We start from the raw sequence: 18,802 nt of genomic DNA, 5'->3' as shown, positions 1-18,802 counted from the left end.
CAGTCTAACGTGTTTATTCCTTGTCAAAGATATCAGAAGAAGAGATTGAAAGGATCATGTCTGGACAAGAGTTTGAGGAAGAAGCCAATCACTGGAGCAACCATGGCGACAGCGACCACAGTTCCCCTGGGAACAGGGCTTCAGAGAGCAACCAGCCCTCCCCAGGCTCCACATTGTCCTCCAGGTGAGCTTTAAGGCAAACCCAGTATGTCCATCTAGGATCATAAGAAACCTCTAGCCGAGTATTCCTGCCAGGCTGTCTCAGCCATTGTACTCTTGCTCCCTCAGACTCTGGGGTAGAGGGGATGAATGATGCCATGTTTCCTAGCCCACTTTATGCTAAAAACCTTGAAAATGTTAGTGGTCTTTTCTATAGACTAATCACATGATAATTTCTATGTGTGCCCATATAGTCTTCACCTGGCAGAATAACATTTTAAATGTAGTGCTTTTCCTTTATTTATTTATTTATCAACGTGCTGGGGATCAAATCTCTCATTTTATTATTGAAATAAAACAAACCATACTGACAATATCAAATTATTATAATTTCTCTTAATTGCCTCATAAGAATAAATGTTTTTCAGTTTATAAATTTTAAGAAAGAACGAAGGTATTTTAAGCCAGTCAAATTTACTACTTCAGGGAATACGAATTTACAGACTCTTGTTTCAAGCATGCTATCTTAAGTTAGTTGATGCTATGTTAAGTTAGTATGAAATAGAACCTTCAGCTACCAGGGAAGTTTCTTTTTCCCCAGAAACCTTTTTTATAGGACAGGGGTAGACAGACATTGTCTATAAAGACCGTATATATTTCAGACTTTTCAGCCCTAATGATCTGGGTCTCAGCTACTCAGTTCTTCCTTTAGAGTGTGAAAGCAGCCACAAACCACATGTAACCAGTAAGTCAGAATTACTGGCTTACAAAACCTAATTTATCAAAACAGACCATGGCCTACAGGTTCTAGTTTGCCAAACTTGGTTATAGAACATAAATCTAGGTAAAAGCTAGAGAAATTAAAAAAAAAAAAAAAAAAAAAAAAAAATTCAGTTGAGAGAGTGGTGAGATTTCCCCAAGAAAGGGGAAGTCAGGGCTAAATCTGTCTTCTTCTTCATATTTAATCATAGTTTTTATTCCATTTAACTATTCCTGAGTTTGCTCCTTCCTTTGAATGTTAGGGGGTTAATGCCACATGCTACATTCCTTGCTTGGTACTTGAATTTGTTTTGTGACCTGGCAAGGCACTTAGTCTGTGCCTTCGTTTTCCTAGTGGTAAAATAATGCAGGCACCCACTTTTGTCATTCTGGTCTGCGAGATCCATTAAAAAACTCTTCAGACATGGCACCTATACAAAATTCATCCAACCAGTATTTATTCAGTACCTACTCTGCCAGGCACTTGAATGTCCAGTGGTGAGCCCCACATTTATGTACCCACACAGTCCTTGTCTCACAGATGGGAATCTAGTACAGGAGACATGCACATAACCATTAATTATGTCCCCTGGCTTGGTGAGACACAGACCTCATGACCAAAGAACATCTAAGCCACTTGCTGGCTCCTTTCCTTTGAGTGGTCACTGGACCTGCCTTGGCTTTGCTTGACATGAAATTTTTCTCTCCAGTAGGTCTGTGGAACTAAATGGATTCATGACATTCAGGGATCAGTACATGGGGATGTCTGTGCCTCCACATTATCAATACATACCACACCTCTTTAGCTATTCTGGCCACTCACCACTTCTGCCCCCACAAGCTCGCAGCCTAGATCCCCAGTCATACAGCCTGATTCACCAGCTGATGTCAGCCGAGGACCTGGAACCATTGGGCACACCCATGTTGATTGAAGATGGGTAAGTGAGCTCTGCCCTGCTTGACTCCTGGCAATCTCAGTATGTTCCTAGCCTGCACCCACTGCATCCCTGGCTGGTGTACCCCAGGCTTTGGAATGAGTCAGAGGGATTAATGAGTGATGATTCCAGCATCAGAAGACAAACCAGTGCTCATCTTCAAAATAAGCGCTTAAGCATCTTTTCTCATAAAGTTGGGGCAACTTTTTAGCCCCTGTGGAATTGAGATGGAAGAGCTTTATTTCTGCATAGATAGGTAAGCCAGGCCCTGGGACATAACTGAGTGCTTCTGTACCCTAAATGAGCTATAATTCTGGGGATAAACATACATCACGTGTAGGCTCCTTAATAAGGCATTCAAAGCCCTACCTGATTATGGCCTGTCTGTATCCTTTGCCAGCATCCCATGGGTAGCATGAAGGCATGTGACCACCTTGGGGTGGGCCTAAGTTGGTGGTATAAATCCTCTTAGTCTGCATTTAACTTTACTTGAATAAGTTCTAGTTCAGCCTTCAAACCCATACATTGCTTACCTTTGGGCCTAGAGCATAGGCTGTTTGAGTGTTACCCAGTTTGTATTCCCCAAACATATCCTGAGATTTTTCCTAAGTTAGTCTCTAGTTTCAGAAGAAGAAACTCAATTATCCACCAGCAAGAAGATCATACAAACCTTTGTATATCTGCATGTGGAGGTGTGAGAAAGAGGATGTTAAGGGAACTTTAGAGGAAGAAAGCTGGGACCCCTGAGTCTGTGGCCTCAGAAGCCCCCTCTAGGTCAGAGTTGAGAAGTGCCCTGCTCTTTCCATCAAATCATAAGCCTAAAGAAAGGGCTGAGCAACTTTGGTTCTTGAACTCTCACCACCAGAGGGTGCAGTGAGAACAGGAAAAGCTTCTAAACTCCTGTTGGCTTTGGCAGTCCAGCCACAAGGCTCATTTTTGTATTTGGGTAAGCACCAGATCACCCCATTGAAGTTGTCATTGCTAAAAGTGACTAGGAATTTTCTCTTAGATACAGAACAGTAGAGGACACCAACTTGAAAAATCATCCTCCCTGGGGCAGCGCCTCTCAGGGTCCGCTCTTGCCCCTGCAAGAGTTATATTTGTTTCTTCATGCTTAAATGAATCCTACTCCTTTCATTTTGGGAACAAAAAATTATACTCCCTGTTAATTGCACAGATTTCTAAGGCTCCTTTCCCCTCAGCAACCTTTTTTCACCAAAACCACTGCCCCTGTATAAGAAAATTGAGTTGAATGAAACTAGAAGTCTCTAGTCAAGGGGAAGGAAGAACTTTCAGGGACACTTTGTACCTTTAAGAGTATCCTCTCCCTGGGCCCCTATCCTTTCCCTCTGGCTGATGGAAGTGATTTTCTTGTCCCTGCCCCTAGATATGCTGTGACACAGGCAGAGCTGTTTGCCCTGCTTTGCCGCCTGGCCGATGAGCTGCTCTTTAGGCAGATTGCCTGGATCAAGAAGCTGCCTTTCTTCTGTGAGCTCTCAATCAAGGATTACACATGCCTTTTGAGCTCTACATGGCAGGAGTTAATCCTGCTATCGTCCCTCACAGTTTACAGCAAGCAGATCTTTGGAGAACTGGCTGATGTTACTGCTAAGTACTCACCCTCTGATGAAGAACTACACAGGTGAGGGCTGCTGGCTGGGGAGGGAATCCCAAGCAACCAAACCCTCGGCATCCCTGCAAGGTAGGGTTGCCTGGCCCTCCAAAGGGTGGCTTTCAACTATACTGACCTGAGTTTGAGTCCTTATTCTTCCACTAACTAGCTTTGTAGTGTTGGCTTGAGTCTCTGATCCTCAGATTCTGAGTTTATAAAATGGGATGATAATAATACCTCCCAACAAGGTGGTTGTAAGAGTAAATGTTGTACAGTCAAACTTAGCAAAAGCTAAATTGTTATTTTTATTATTTCTGAATTAGTGAAATAAGATCTAAACTGCTTGCAAGACAAGAGGGGTTCAGAACTGTAGTTTACAATCCAGAAAAGAAACCTAGAGGACACTTTGGTACCTGTTGTATGCCAGACACTGGGCTACATATTTCATGTTGTTATTTCATTTCCACAGCCTGTAGCATTATAGGTGTCATTGTGCCTGTTTTATAGGTGAGAAAACTGAAGTTCAGAGTCCAGACCTTGAGGGTTTTGGTTTTGAATCCAGAGCCTAGATTTAAGCTTATAGCTGCCTATTGTAAAACTTAGACTATTTTATGTCATCTGAGATGCAGTGAGATGTTAAGAGCATGGGACTAAGAGTCTGAACTGTTTTCTTGGCATTTTCTGCCCAAAATTTCATCCCAGATAACCAGCATCCTTCTATCCTCCCTGCTGCTTCTATGGCCTGTCCTAGCACTTTTTTAGTCACTCACGTTAAGGAGATCTGGGGACATGGTGACCATATCTGACCTCAAAATCAAGACCAAATGATCTGTTGAGACAACTTTTTTGGCTTATTAATTTACTTGTATGAAATATGTTATATAGCATAAATCACATTCAAATAGACATTTCAATAAATTGCCTTTACTGGACAGTTTAAAATAATGGAAGTCATGGGATCTCAGGGCACCCAGAAGAAAGAAAAGATGAATGAAAGCTGAAAAGGGTGGAGTGCCAGTCCGCATACTTCTCTTCCCAGGCTAGGATGCACCTCCCCCTACCATCCAGTCATGGCATGCAAACAGGGCTGAGGCTTAAGCAGAGAGCAAAGTTCTGAGACCTTCCAGGGCCTCAGGGCCTTTTGCCCAACTGAAGGAGGGAAAAGTCTGGGTGCCTGACTCTCTTCCCTTATTTTTAATATTTCCTTATTAATGATCCTTACTGACTTAAGGGTGATCTATAAATGACAGAGTGTTGAACCCAGCTGACCCTTTATTCCATAAACAGTGCTTTCTAATTTCACAGAGGACCTACACCCTTGTCCAGAGCCTCTTAATTCATTGTTTCCATCAAATTCCTGTCTCCAGCTCCATAACTCTGGACAGAGGGGATATCTGTGTGGCAGTCAGCCTGCCTCAAGTTTGTCAGAGTCACAGAGCTGGCCCAGGGAGCCCAACCACCTTATTTTCCTAGAATCTACCAGTTTAGTCTGAGGCTGCCTATGGGATTAGCCTCTGGGCTCAGCTCCCTATAGAGTAACAGGTTTTCCTAGACCCTCTATGGATAGACAGGGAGCACAGGCAGTACAGGAGACTCTGCCTTTGACCTTCATAAGGTACTTTATTCCATTGCAGCCAACCTCTCAAGTCCTAAGACTAAGGCAGGCACCTATGACAGATGAATTGACGAGGAAACTTGCCTCCTAGAAAGTTTCTTCCTAAGGAGAATCTAAAGCTGCACACTGTCCAGTGTAGTAGCTAGTATCTTCCAGTGGCTTTTTAAAGTTAAATTAATTGAAATTAAAAATTCAGTTTCTTATCTGTTGAAATCACATGTGAAGTACTCAGTAGCCATATGAGGCTAGTGGCTATTGTATACTGGATAGTGCAAATATAGGCCATTTCCAACATCACAGAAAGTTCTGTTAAACAGTGCTAATTCTAGAACACATGTTGCTGCTGAGCTTTCAAGTGAGCTCTGAGGATAAGAAATGGATATGTTGTGAGACTTCTTACTCTACTATGGAACCCATAACTCATAACTTCAACACGTTAGTTCTGATCCATGGCCATTTACTGAACATGTATATGTGTGTTCCGGAAGGGGTGCTGGGGTCACAGACAAGGTTTTTGACTCTGAGAAACCATATTCTTGGTTTAGAGGTTTGGGAGGCACATAGAAACAGTCTCCAATGCAGGATCATACTGGTAGAGACTGAGGGGAATATGAAGGGCTGTAGAAACACAAGGGGAGTGAGGGCCACTTGCAGAACCAGGGAAGGATCACCAGAGGAATAGACATTAGAAGGTCAGGGTGTTGCTCAGCGTGCTGAGGCCCTGGGTTCTAGCCCGAGCACCACAAACAGTAATAATGATAATAGACATTTGAATGACACCTTGAAGTGAAATATTTCTAAGTATGTTGTAAAGAAGAGGAGGAAGACAGGAAAATAACACAAAGTTCTAGAAGTTATACAGGGATCCAAAAGCAGTCCTGTGGATTTAAGACATAAAGAGAACATATGTGAGAGACAGAAGAATGAAAGGAGCAGTAACTGGAGAGAAAAGTATAGATAAGACAATTCAGGAAGGTGCTTGAATGTCAGTCGAAAGAATTTGAATTTGAATGTGTTTTTACATGAGGGAATCACATAGGTTGCATGTTAGGAAGATTCCTATGGCCATAAAGCTTAGGGTGGATTGGACAAGATGAGAGCATGGTAATTGAGTAGGAGGCTGTTCCATAACCAGGTAAAAGAAAACAAGGCTGTCCACACATGTTGGCATATGACTGTAATTCCAGTGGCTTGGGGGACTGAGGCAGGAGCAAATTGGAAGCCAACCTTAGCAACTTAGTGAGGGCCTGTCTCAAAAAATAAAAAGGACTGGGGATGTAGCTCAGGGTTAGAATGTCCCTGGGTCCAATCCCCGCCCCCCCCCCCCCCCCAAAAAAAAGAAAGAAAACAAAGCCTGGACAAGGCAACAGTGATGTGGGATTAGAGAGGGCAGCACAAAGCTAAGAGATGTCAAGGAGGTAAAAAATCAGTGAGGCTTCTGCGAGTGGAAAAAATTGGGGATGCCTTCTGGGTTTTTGAATATGTGGGCCCAAGATAAAGGAGCCCGAGAAGAGCAGGATGGAAGCTGAAACGCTCTGATTTGGTTTGAGTGTCTGTAAATCTAAGGTGCATGTTGGACCAGGTCATAGGATATGGAAGCATGAGAGCTTCTGGAGTCAGGCTAATCACTGTAAAGCATCCCCTCTCTGCTAGAAGCCCAGGAAGTAGAGTCTAATTGGCCATAGCTCTTTCCTGCTTCGCCTGTGCCTGTGTTACTCCTACTCCCCCGGATGGCCTTTGCTTCTTCACAACTTTTGAGTGTGAGTACCTACTGTCAGGAAAAGCTATTCCCAGATGATGCATGACCACCTCCTTTCTCTTCTCAAATATCCAATCAAATTTATGGTGCCCATATTCCTTAATCAGACTGTTATCAGACAGTGAGCTGGATGAATTTGATTTAAAGCAGATTGTAGCACCAGTCAGTGACTGCTCCTGGCCCTAATCAACACTCCTTCACTGCTAGGAGAAGATGCCTTGAGCTAGATGGACTTTAATGGGCACTTCTCTCTCTTAAGCACTAGCTCCATTTTGGCCAGGTCTCTGGAAAGTTGCCTGTCAGCTTCCCAGGCTGGACCCTATAAGGCTCAGGAAACACAATCTTTTCTTTTTGATGATGATACTAATACCAGTAATAATTGCTAACAATTACAGAGTTTGTTATTGCACCAAATTCCATCTCAAGTGCTTTTGATGCGTTATTTGTTGAGTGCTCACAAAATTAGTGGTTACTGTCTCTGTTGTAGAGATGAGGAGCATGAGATTCAGAGAGGTGAAAATTCACTCCTGCAAAACTAGAAAGAGATGAAGTTAAGTCGTCTAGGTCTGTTGTGCTCCAAAACCCAGACTCTTTACCATTACACTATACAAATTTTCATTTTTCCAGAGCCTTCTCAAAAGGTTTGATTTTCTGGACTTTGTCCTGGCACTACAATCTGACTTTTCATCTTGGAGTTTGTATGTGGTGCCAAAACAGCAATTCCTTGAAGCTTGTAACTGATGACTGCTCCTGGGAAAAGTTGCATTTAGATGAATGGAAAAGAGACAACTGGGCTTCTCAGCCCCTTAATGGGATATAACTTACACAGTGTCAGCTGCAATTGCTGACTGAATGGTCCAGTGATTTGGGGGATCCTGGCAGGAGTGTTTTCCTTGTCCTAGCATGCTTGTGTGATAGGAACCTAGAAGAAGAATGGGTGTGTTTGTCCAGCTTTATGGCTTTGAATGCTGATAATTTGTAGACAGAGAATACAGGGGCGTTAGAACTGTGGAGTGGGCAGATGTGGAGGAGGCATGGCTGCAGGAGGAAGCAGGCCTGTGGAACAGAGAACAACTTTGTTTATCTAGGGGTGGGATGTGGGTGTAGAGGAAAGCTTTGCAGTCGAGCTGTGGAGACTGAGTGGGGGCTGTTGGGCTGGCAGCCAGCCCCCCATCCCTGTCAGGGGTCCATGATGGTTGCCTGTTGTAGGAAATTTTGAAAAGAGGGATGTGCTGTCCCCAAGAGAAAGGACAGGTCTGCTGCTTATGCACAGATCAAGCACTTAGAGCTCTTTTGTGTCCCCAAGTCAAAATCGAGCCAGGAATAGGTTTGGCACTGCTGGCTAGGCTTCTGGCTAATAGCCACACACCTGCAGATTCTGCAGTGCCAGAATGAGCACTTGGGGCAAGAGGTAGCTGATTAAGGGACAGAGCATTATCTTTGCTTGCTACACTGCTCAACCACCAGACAGATGCTGACACTGCTTCTCTCCTTACCCCACCTCATCTAATCCCCACCCACCCTTCCACACAGATACTAGAGGGAAGTAAGTCCCCACCCCCTTCCCTCTCCAGAGCATAAGTAGCCAAAAAAAAGTAGTGTCATGAAGAGTGGACTTCACTCCCAGGCACACTGCCTTCTGTGATCTCAACATCATGGAGGCACCCTATGCCCACCCAGGACTAGACCCTGGGCTGAGTTCCTATGGGAACAGAGTTCCTGAGGTCCCCTGTGATAGCATGTGGAGGCCTTTTCTGGTTTGGCAGTTAAAAACCTGAACAGAGTTGGGGGTGAGCAGTGAATCAATGGGCCAAGCTATAGAATGGGAATTAGAAGGCCCAGGTTTGAACCTGGGCTCCTCCAGCATTCACTTCTCTGTAACTTTGGGGAAGTCACCTCTTTTTCTGCTTCCAAAAATCATCCCTAACAGAAATATTACTTATCCCACGGGTTAGCATGTGAGAATGCATCTGAAAAGGCCTTTATTCATAACAGGGGAGTAGTAAAGGACCTTTCTAAACAAAGGGGATTATGAGTAATATACATTTTTTGAGTTATTAGGAGTAGCCAATGAGATAATGTATGTGCAGTTAAGCGCCTGGTAGGTAGCACTCAACACATTGCAGAATTGTAGGTAAAGCTTTTAGTGGTTACTCAATATGCATTTGTCTGTCAGCCTGCCTGGGAGAGTATCAGTAAAACTGTAGAAGCCACTGGGCCAGATGAGAGAGAAATTGCGTTAGCCATGATATCTCAAATCAGCAAACTGAGAGAAAGGCCAGCTTAGACTGACTGGGAGCCATGCCATGAGGCAGAGGGGTCAAAGCTCCTGATTGCAGCCACCTTTTGCTATGGCTCCCCCTGGTGCTTGAGAAGTGCAGGTGCCTATGGCCCCTATCAGTGTCAGGAAAGAGAAAATATGCTACTTGTCCAGGAAGCCAGAGCCTTCAAAATTAACACAGAAAGCAGGAGATTCCAGGGACCAAGAGTGTATTACCAATTGTCCAGAACATTCAGGGATACAAGATAGGCTCCAATGCCCAGATCTGAATCAAGAAGCAGCCATGAGATTGAGCATCTTCTCTTTAAGGCTTGTGTGGAACTCTCCTTGGCCCACTGTCCAGCCACTCCTAGATTCAGACCAGTCCTGACCCCAGTTTTTATAAACTTTGGCTTTCCCAGTAAGCCCCACGAACTCATTTATAACCCAAAGAAAGTATGTGGACCAGCTTTGAGCCCCCTCTGCTAGGATATACCTGTTGGAAAAACCAAGGCCTCAGCCTTGGATCAGCCTAGGTTCCAAGTTCTAATTCTGCCACCAACTAGCTGTGCCTGTGACCAGTCACTTCCTCATCTCAACTTTAGTTTCTCATCTGCACAACAGTAAGGATTATCTCACCTAGCTCATGGAGTTGAAAAAATTAAATGATAAAATGCATATAAGTCCCAGCACAAAGATTATAATGGCATGAAGACTCCAGGTTTCCTTCCCACCCCTGGCTGAAGTCAGGGATGCCAACAAAATTTTTCATTGTAATTAACCTCAGCCCTGCTTGAAACAGTGAACCTAAGCAAATACAGTTGGCAGTTTTTCAGCATTATGGTAGAGGCTCACATAGAGTCATGGCAGTTGCCATTGGTATTGAGGCTGCATCTCAACAAAAGCAGTATCTCAGTATTGCCTGTTCTCCACATTTACATCCTAAACCTTCTTCACCCTTGGTAGCCGAAGCCAGCAAGCATTATTATTTTGCAGAGGAGGACCTCGAACCTTAGGGGGTGTCAATGACTGTCCCAGGTGTGTGTGATGGAGCTGGATTTGAACCTAGATTTGATTGACTCTCCCTGATCTTGGGAATAGCTGGCTGGCATGAGAGACCTGTGGATTCCATTTCTCCAAGCTCAGCCTCTTTCCTATTGTAGCTACCTTAAGCAGCAAGCTGTAGGTGCCCTCTGTCTGCCCTTTCTGGCCTCCACTGGTATCAGAGCCTGTGTTTTTGTCCTGTTCCCAGATTTAGTGATGAAGGGAATGGGAAGTGATCGAGCGGCTCATCTACCTGTATCACAAGTTCCATCAGCTAAAGGTCAGCAATGAGGAATATGCGTGCATGAAAGCAATTAACTTTCTAAACCAAGGTAAGTAGCTAGGGGCAGGGCAGTGGGATTTTTCCCCCCACCTGTGAGTATTTGACCTCTGTTTCACTCCTTTCCCTTCCTTCAGGACTGTCACAGAATCTCTTATACTATGTGGCTACCAATCTTGAAAGACCTGTATGCCCCCTTGTCATCATCCTGCCCCTTTACTGTGCAGGGGGGAATGCTTTGTATTTTTCTTAAAATCTAAATGCCACAGTCTCTATAACTCATAGAGGAAGAGAGAGAATTCACTTTGTTTAGTCAGTTTTAATGCATTTAAACACAGACACCAAGGACAGTACATGCGTCATTTAAAATATGTGCTAGTTTACCAGCAACTAAAGAAGAGCAGAGTGACTGATGGAACTATTGGAGATAAGGCCTCTGTGACAGGCTGGCAGTGGTTCTGATACCCCTTCAGGGAAGAGTGGTGATGCACAAAAACTCAGCACATGCGTATCAAGTATGGTTTTTATTAGAAGAGTATTGGATGTGATTTGCATGGAGCATTACCTGCAAAGTGGCACTTGGTAGCTGCTGGTAACCAGCATATAAAGGAGAATTTGTATTCTTTTATCCAAAGTAATGTGAGTTCTGTGCTCCCAGAGTGGAACTGGGTGATTTTGCTGCCTGTGGCTTTGAAAGTGCTCTCTTCTTGTTCTGTTTGCCAGCTCAGAGACTCTTGATTCCTTCCTTATTGTCCCGTCTCCCACTCTTGCTGCCAGACCTCCTTCTGCTGCTTCTTCCCCATTCATGCATTTCTGGTGTTCTGCATGCCTCCCCTAGGCCTTGTGCTGAGCATTAAAGACATTGACAAACATTTAGACCCCAGGTCCTCCGGAAGCATACACTCTGCTGGCACTTGACACATTAATTATGCCTCCTATGGGGGAGGGAGGGAGATCAGTAGCAATTTCTTGGAGGAGAAATTTGAGCTGGTAGAATATTTTTATTTATATTCTATATATAAGAAAGGTTTGTATGTGTGTAGACAGATTAGATAGGAAGAAAGGATGGACAGACAATAGCCCAGGTAGAATAGTAAGAGCTGAGAGACATTAGAGATCTCGCGTGTGTGTGTGTATGTGTGTGTGTTACATACACAAACACATAGGTATCTCCAAGATTGGCTCCAAAAATGAGAAAATTCAGAGATATCGTGAAGGATAAATTTGAAAAGTAGGTTAGTCATTCATGGTACCTGTTTTGTGGCACACCCTGTGCTGGGAGCTAGGTATGAAGTTGAGAAAGATACAGCCTAGCCCTCAAAAGGTTCAATCTGGTGAGTCTTCTTTATGTTATTTTTTACTTCTCTTATTTCTCTTCCCTTTTCCAGAACTTAGTCCTCCATATCAGAAAGAGAAAGGAGGCCCTATTGTGACAGTGTTTTATAACTTTTCATTGAAAGATGCATATAATCAAGAAGCTGTTATTTTTCCATATTAGAAAGCCTCTCCCATATCTTGTGTGTGTGTTTTTGTTTGTTTTGTTTTTGTTATTTATTTTTTTGTTTTTCCCACAGATATCAGGGGTCTGACCAGTGCTTCACAGCTGGAACAGTTGAACAAGCGATATTGGTACATTTGCCAGGATTTCACTGAATATAAATACACACATCAGCCAAACCGCTTTCCTGATCTCATGATGTGCTTACCTGAGATTCGATACATTGCAGGTAGTGTTCTAGGTCCTGGGCTTCCAACCCTCTCTTGCTTGTCTTAGCTTGTGAAGGGTACAAGACAAGCAGTGTTTCCTGGATACTTATTCCAGGCCCATCACCAACTGTGTAAAAGAGATACTACCCTTCAGAAAAATCCTGTTATGGTAAGTTTTTGTCCTCTTTGTAGAGAAGAGAAGCTCTCATTTCCTGAGCTCCTATGAAGTGCAGCATACCTGTGGCCTTACTACCATTTAAATTTGTATGGTCCTTCTATGGATAGAAAACATACTCAGAGTATCAGAGTATCTTCAATTAAACTTCCATTTCTCAAATTGTGTATTTTAAGAGAGTGAATTTTATGAGAATTGTATCTCATTTTAAAAACAAAAACCAACAACAAAAACCTTTATTTCATAGGATTATTATTCATGGACTTTCCAGGGTCATTTAAAGTGGTATCTTTAAACTTCTATGTTCACAAGGAATTTATGTGTCAGGATAGTGTTGTGTGTGGTCTTGAACCCTCTCTTTGCTTCTTGACATTAATAGATCTGTTTCAATGCATAATCTTGACTTTTTGTTATTGTTGCTTTACTTCACTTAGTAAGATTCATCTTTCTTAGCTGTCCAGCATATACGTGAGGAGCTCTTAGAAATGTGGTTTCTAGACTGTGATTATTCCTACAAAATTCAGCAGAACAATTTTTGAAGGAAAAAACTTCAGTCTGACAAAGGAGGATTTTTTTTGCTTGTTTTCTACCTCTCGGACCACAGAGCCATGTAGCAGATGTGAGCTGGACACACAGCATTTTTTTAAATGGACATAGTTGTCTTAGCTGGGAAGCTTTTAAAAAAATGTCAGTGTTCGGGTTGCACCTTCAGACCTTTTGGTTTAATTGATATGGGGTGGAACCTGGGCATCAGTGTTCTTTAAATGCTCCACAGGTGATCTGAGTTATTGTCTGGAAGAAGCCCTTCAGTAAAGAAACCTGTAAAACTGTTTTAACCCCAAATTTCTCAAGTTTCCTTGCCCCTGTGATCCCTCCCCTTTTTCCTCTGTACTTTTATTAACCTATTGTACTATTCTGAAAAACATTATTTTGTAGAGTGCTAGATTCTACTTGGGAAAAGAGAAAACAGGATATAAGTCTACCATGGTACTTTAGCTATAAGAGGACTAGGTAGGACCTCATTTTATTTCAGATTTCTCATGTATAAAATGAGGATATAAAGTGTTTATCACATAGAAATATGGTGAAATTAATGAGATAATGCATTCAACACCTAGCAAAGGAAATAAGCATTGCCTGGACAGAATGATTACGAATCTTCTGAGGGTACCAAAATGAGTCCTTAATAGGGTAGTTCTCCACGTCTGACCTTTGCCATACTCCTGGCATTTCCCTCACCAAGGTGATACTCCCCCTTCAGCAGCCCAAGAGGAAGCAGGCACCCCTTCCACTAGTAGCCATTGCTAACTCTTCTTCTCCTACCTTTCCCCAGGAAAGATGGTGAATGTACCCCTGGAACAGCTGCCCCTCCTCTTTAAGGTGGTGCTGCACTCCTGCAAGACAAGTGTGGTCAAGGAATGAGCTATTCCCTGCACCAGCCACAGCGCCTTGGATAGGCAGGACAGGCTCCAGAGGAAAGAGCCAGAGAGACCAAGATGGAGGCTGTGCAGCTGTTGCCTCCATTGCAGGAAGAGTTTTTGTTTGTTTGTCTGTTATTTTAACCGCATTTTTCTATATATTTATTTCACGACAGAGTTGAATGTATGGCCTTCAACATGATGCACATGCTTTTGTGTGAATGCAGCAGATGCATTTCCTTGCAGTTTACAGAATGTGAAGATGTTTAATGTTACAGTGTTGTCCTTGTATAGAGATAGTTCTTTTGTATTTTGAGGGAGAGGGCAGGGTGGCTAAGATGACTATGTTCATGATGTTGATGAAGATGACTACCTCAATGGAAATGGGGGTGTGACCATCCCTGCTTTTTCCACATTTTCTCACAGACTTACACATTGGTCTGTCAGAGATCAAAATGCCTTTTTCTAGCCACAGACTTGTCAGATAAAAGAGTACACCGAAGGGGTGAAGTGGTGCTGGGAGAAGTATTCAGTGAGGTGGGCGAGATGCAGGAAACAAGGATTAAACCATCTCATTTCTTTGAAAAGTGTGAAAGTTGAGAGTAGGCACAGTGACCAAATCTAAAGCAGGTGTCCTCCCACCCAGGAAATACTAAGGACAGAAGGTTGTCTGTCCTCCCACCCTGTTGCTCCCTCCCATCTCTCTCCGTTTCTGCCACTGTCAGCTTTCCATCCAGGCAAAGTCCCAGCAATAAGTCAGTCCATAGGACTTGCCTACCAGCTCCCTTGGAGCTCACAGCTACCTAGTTTCCAAATGTGGATCTACTAAGGCCTGCCTTTCTCAGACTCCTTCCCTCTCCCTTGTAAATTCAACTTCCTATCAGCCCTTTGAAAAGCTGACTGGGCAGAATGGCATGTTTTCAATACTGATGTCCACTACTCATTTATTTTTCTTTTACTTCTTTTCTTCAAAGGGCAGTGGGACAAATGCCAGACTGCTGAAAGAATAAATACTCCTTCTTTGAAATCCCCTGTTCCTCTCCCCACCCTCAGGTCTGAATCAAAAAAGTAGTCTCCTTTTTAAACAGTGGAAAGGACCATTCACCCATCTGCTGATCAGAAATTTTGCTCCTAAGTTCTATTCCAAGTTCTCCTAATCTCTCCTAAATGAGGCCAAGTTTTCCCAGGGCCCCAGAACAAAAAGCCTGGAGTAGCCCTGGTTATCCCTTATGTGACCCAGCTGACCAAGGCCTGGAGGGCTGGAGCCAATTGCACCTGGAAGGGAAGGTGGAGCCTTAAACTACCTCATGTTTCCAAGGGTCTGGTTGCTACCTCAGCAGATATGGCCTAGACCCCTTGTTCTTTTGCTACCTGCCCCACCTAGTTTCAGGGAATTTTTCTTGCCTCTCTCAACTTTGGCCAGGGCTGTGCCAGATCTGTCTTGGAGCTCCTTCAGGGGCTTTTCCCTTTTCTGCCTTAATACAGCAGCTGCTTCTGCCCACACACCCAGGCACCTTTCATAGCCAGTGCCCCAGACAGATGACTCAGCCACCTTGGGTGCATCCTTGTTTGGGTGGGCTTGAGGAGTTCATAGAACCTCCTTTTGCCTTCTGTTTGGTCAAAGGCTGTTGCTCTTCCCCAACTCAGCCTAGTAAACCTACCCGGGGGCTGCGATGTCTTGTGCATACTGGGTTGTCTGGGTCTGATTGTAATATTTTCTTTGTGGTGAAATGTTACGGGTACCAACAGAGTGATGATTTTATCCCTTGATGGATCTAAAACTCAGAGCATTACTCCTGAGTGCTATTTCCCTAACTGCTCTGAGAAAGAAAGAAAGAAGGAAGAGACATGTTCCTCAGAAAAAGCTTCAACTAGCACATTTTTCATAGGCCAATGGGAAGATTTGTGTGTGTTGTGTGTTTGTTTCTGTTTATTTGTAAGTTCACAATATTTTTCTTGTTTCCCTGAATTCTTTATTTAACCATTTAGACCACATTCTTTGGCTACAGGTCAGATTCTGGGCTGCCTTCCTCAAGATAGAGGAGGAGACACATATCAGAGACCCCGTCTTTAAGAAAGCTCCTGTGTGCAGCATCTTTCATTGCTTAGACCTCTATCTGTCAAATTACTATTTTTTTAAATTGCTGTTCAAATTAAGCATTTTGTCTATTCTGTCGGGTGTCAAAGGAAATTGCTCTTTGATGAGGCAAGAACATGTCTCTCCAATAATGTAGTATTAAACAGAGCAAGTTGTTAATTTGTGGAGTGGGGGAAAGGTTCTGCAAGTTGCCATTGTATAAATCCATTTTTACAAATGTTTGCAGCAGATTCCACAGAACAAAGAGCCCATTCATTGCCGAGAGCCCTGCAGAATCTCTGAGCCAAGTGGCTGTGTGTTCCGAGCAGGAGCCTGACCTGTGGCCCGTCTTTAATGTCTTCTGCACCCAGTCCTTTTATGACGTGGGCTTCTTCTAAACAGGGTAAAGTGAATGTGTTGCATTGCAAACTCAGGTATTATGAGGAGAAGGTAGGAGTGTAGCTAGCTGTGGAGACATTAGGTCAGCCACTGGATGTATTTGTGAATTTGGTTTGAAGGACACAGAGAAAGGTTGGAGGGGGAGGCTCGGTGTGTTTGTTTTTTGCCTTTCTTCCCATAATGTTTGGTTAACAGGCAGCCTTTTTGCTAGTGGAAGAAGAAAAAAGTTGTACATGCTGTCTCTGATTCCTCTGTCTTCTGTCCTCTCTCTCTAATCCCAGCCACCAAAAAAAGGGCACTCACTTTGAGTGAGAATTTTCCCACCATAAAAATTTGACCCAGAAAGCCATGTGGAAAAGGAGAATAACACCCCCTTGCACTATATGGAAACAGACAAGCTTTTCCCTTTTTTTCCTTTTGAACATTTTCTTGACCTAAAACAAAAGTTTGAAATCTTGGAGCTTCATCTGTAATTCATGCTCTCTGGCTCCCTTTGCAGATTTCTGGAGTCCTTGCAAAGTTTGGTGGTCTTTCCCTTAATCTGGACCATTCCCGCAAATCTGTCTAAAAGCACTCCACTTGGCTTAGAGGGCACCCCACCCTGTGCACAGCCCACAAGTGAGGTGGACAGGCCTCCAGGGATAGAAAGAAGCAGGCAGGAACCTCCCTATCCTGATACCCAGAACCTTAGCAGGGATAGGGGGAACTTAGGGATCTCCATGGCATCACCAGAAGTCATCCATTCCACACCAGCCTGTTTCTGACCTCCCTGCACTTCTCAGGGAAGCGAGTGCCTGCCATGACCAGCGTCACCAGATCCTTAAAACGCTGGCCTCTCTGAGTTGGCTGCCTTGCTCTGCTACCCATTCTCCATATTTGTTTATTCTTGATTTCCTAGGGAATGGGAGAGATGGAGACAGACAACCTGGTATAGGAAACATCTAAGCCATGACCAAGGTTGGCCAGAGTAAAGGGACCCTGGCCTCCCAGCAGGAAGTTGAGCAGTGTTCCAAGTCTTTAGCTTTGGGTCCCTTGTCTATGAGTTTTATCCTTACTGTTTTTTTAAATCTTTGCAATTGTTTTAAGAAATCCAGTCTTTCAGATCATCCCTTTTTTAAACTTTGATTTTTTTCTTTATTAATTCTTTTAAAATTAAAAAAGCCCTGAATTAAATAAATTTTAAAAAAGCCACTACCCTCTTATTCCCCCACCTGGATCCACAAGGGTACCCCACACTCCCCTCTGCCTCGAGAGTTTATTGTCCTCCCCTTTTCCCTCGCTGGAAGCCAGCTATGGCCAGTGTCCATGAATGAATGTTTTTATCTGTGTCTCAGTGAGACAACGGCAATCATCCCACCAGGTGCTGGAGACTGGTGAGCCTTGAGGCAAGGGTTTCTAGGGCCACAGCTCAGGATGTGTATTTATTACAGGGTCCCCAGAACCCCTGTCTTAGATGCCACACGCAACATCTTTCTCTGGGCTTAGGATTCAGGCCTGGACTGTTTCCTCAGAGGCAGAGCACCCCAGAGAGCCTGCTGAATGGAGCAAGCTGGGGCTTCCTCTTGGCCAGAACCTGGCCTACCTGAGACTTGAAGATTTCTGATTGTCCTGCAACATGAGCCACAGTGGCCCTGCCTCTACCAGCAAATAAGAAGCCTAGCCCCTTTGTCCAGGCCTCCCTCTTCTGGCCTGCAAGCCCTAAATGGGCCACAGCTTGCTCAGGAGTCAGCTGTAGGCTTGAGGGGAAGCTAGGAGGAAAGTCAGAGGCCTGCTCCAAGCCTAAGAAAAATGTCATGATCCTAGTGTACACTAGTCTCCAAATCCTGGAGCCAGCCCTAGCCGACCAAAGGATCCTCTTTGTCCTTTGATGACCGTTGTTTTCTTTGCTGAAATGTCTTGTAATAGATGATAATGTTGTTGACTCAAATTTCCATGGAAAAAAAAAGAAAAAAAAACTACCTCTGTGACATCCTGGTCGATTCCTCTCAGAGGAATCCTGTGGGAAAAGAATACTGTCACTGTTTACATGTTTCTATCGGGGAAAGAAACCCCGCCTGCCCTGGGGTATTGGTGTTTTTGTCTGTGTTGCCATCCCGGGCCTGTGATAGGGGCTTGTGGCTGCATTGTAATGTCTGGGCTGTCTGGGGAGTCCTTCCCACCTGCCCAGCTAGGGGCAAGCCACCCCTTGAAGAGGCCTCCATCTCTTTCTTAGGCTCCAAGGCATAGGGAGCTTCACCTCCCACAAACACCACCTTCAGGGGCCCTGACGGCACCTGCATCATGAGCCTACCCCCAGGCAGCCTACCCTGGATTCCCCTCCACCCAAGGTCCTGTGTAGGAATCGAGTAAATGGGATGTCTCTGAGCCCTTGCTCCCAAAGGGCGGGCCAAGGGCTGCCTGCCAGCCTGGCTCCATCAACCCTGCATGACCAAATGATAGTTGGCGGGCTCTGCAGGCTGTTCAGGCCCTCTGCTACCTCCCACACTTGCCTGCTGGCAAGGGATGGGCCCTGTTCTGTGAATTGACTACCTGTGGAAATGTGACCAATTAGTGTGAAATGCATGTTTAGCAAGTGTTAGGTACTGTATTTGAACCAATAAATG

The 18,802-nt window shown here is 44.2% G+C and overlaps 1 protein-coding gene across 1 annotated transcript in view; it reads left to right on the top strand.

Moving 5' to 3' along the window:
- NR6A1 (nuclear receptor subfamily 6 group A member 1) overlaps positions 1-17,425 on the top strand; it is a 203,910-nt gene extending 186,485 nt beyond the window's left edge. Inside the window, 7 exon segments of the mRNA XM_079113811.1 lie at positions 30-184; positions 1,629-1,856; positions 3,241-3,495; positions 10,352-10,367; positions 10,370-10,475; positions 11,998-12,150; positions 13,639-17,425. Coding sequence (XP_078969937.1) covers positions 30-184; positions 1,629-1,856; positions 3,241-3,495; positions 10,352-10,367; positions 10,370-10,475; positions 11,998-12,150; positions 13,639-13,727 — 1,002 coding nt within the window. The 3' untranslated portion in view covers positions 13,728-17,425.
- Positions 17,426-18,802: the final 1,377 nt, after the last annotated feature.

The sequence above is a fragment of the Sciurus vulgaris genome (assembly GCF_902686455.1).
Source record: "Sciurus vulgaris genome assembly, chromosome: 15".
NCBI lineage: Eukaryota > Metazoa > Chordata > Mammalia > Rodentia > Sciuridae > Sciurus > Sciurus vulgaris.
The sequence above is the reverse complement of the archived record's forward strand: the minus strand, read 5'-3'. Positions and strand labels throughout refer to the sequence as shown.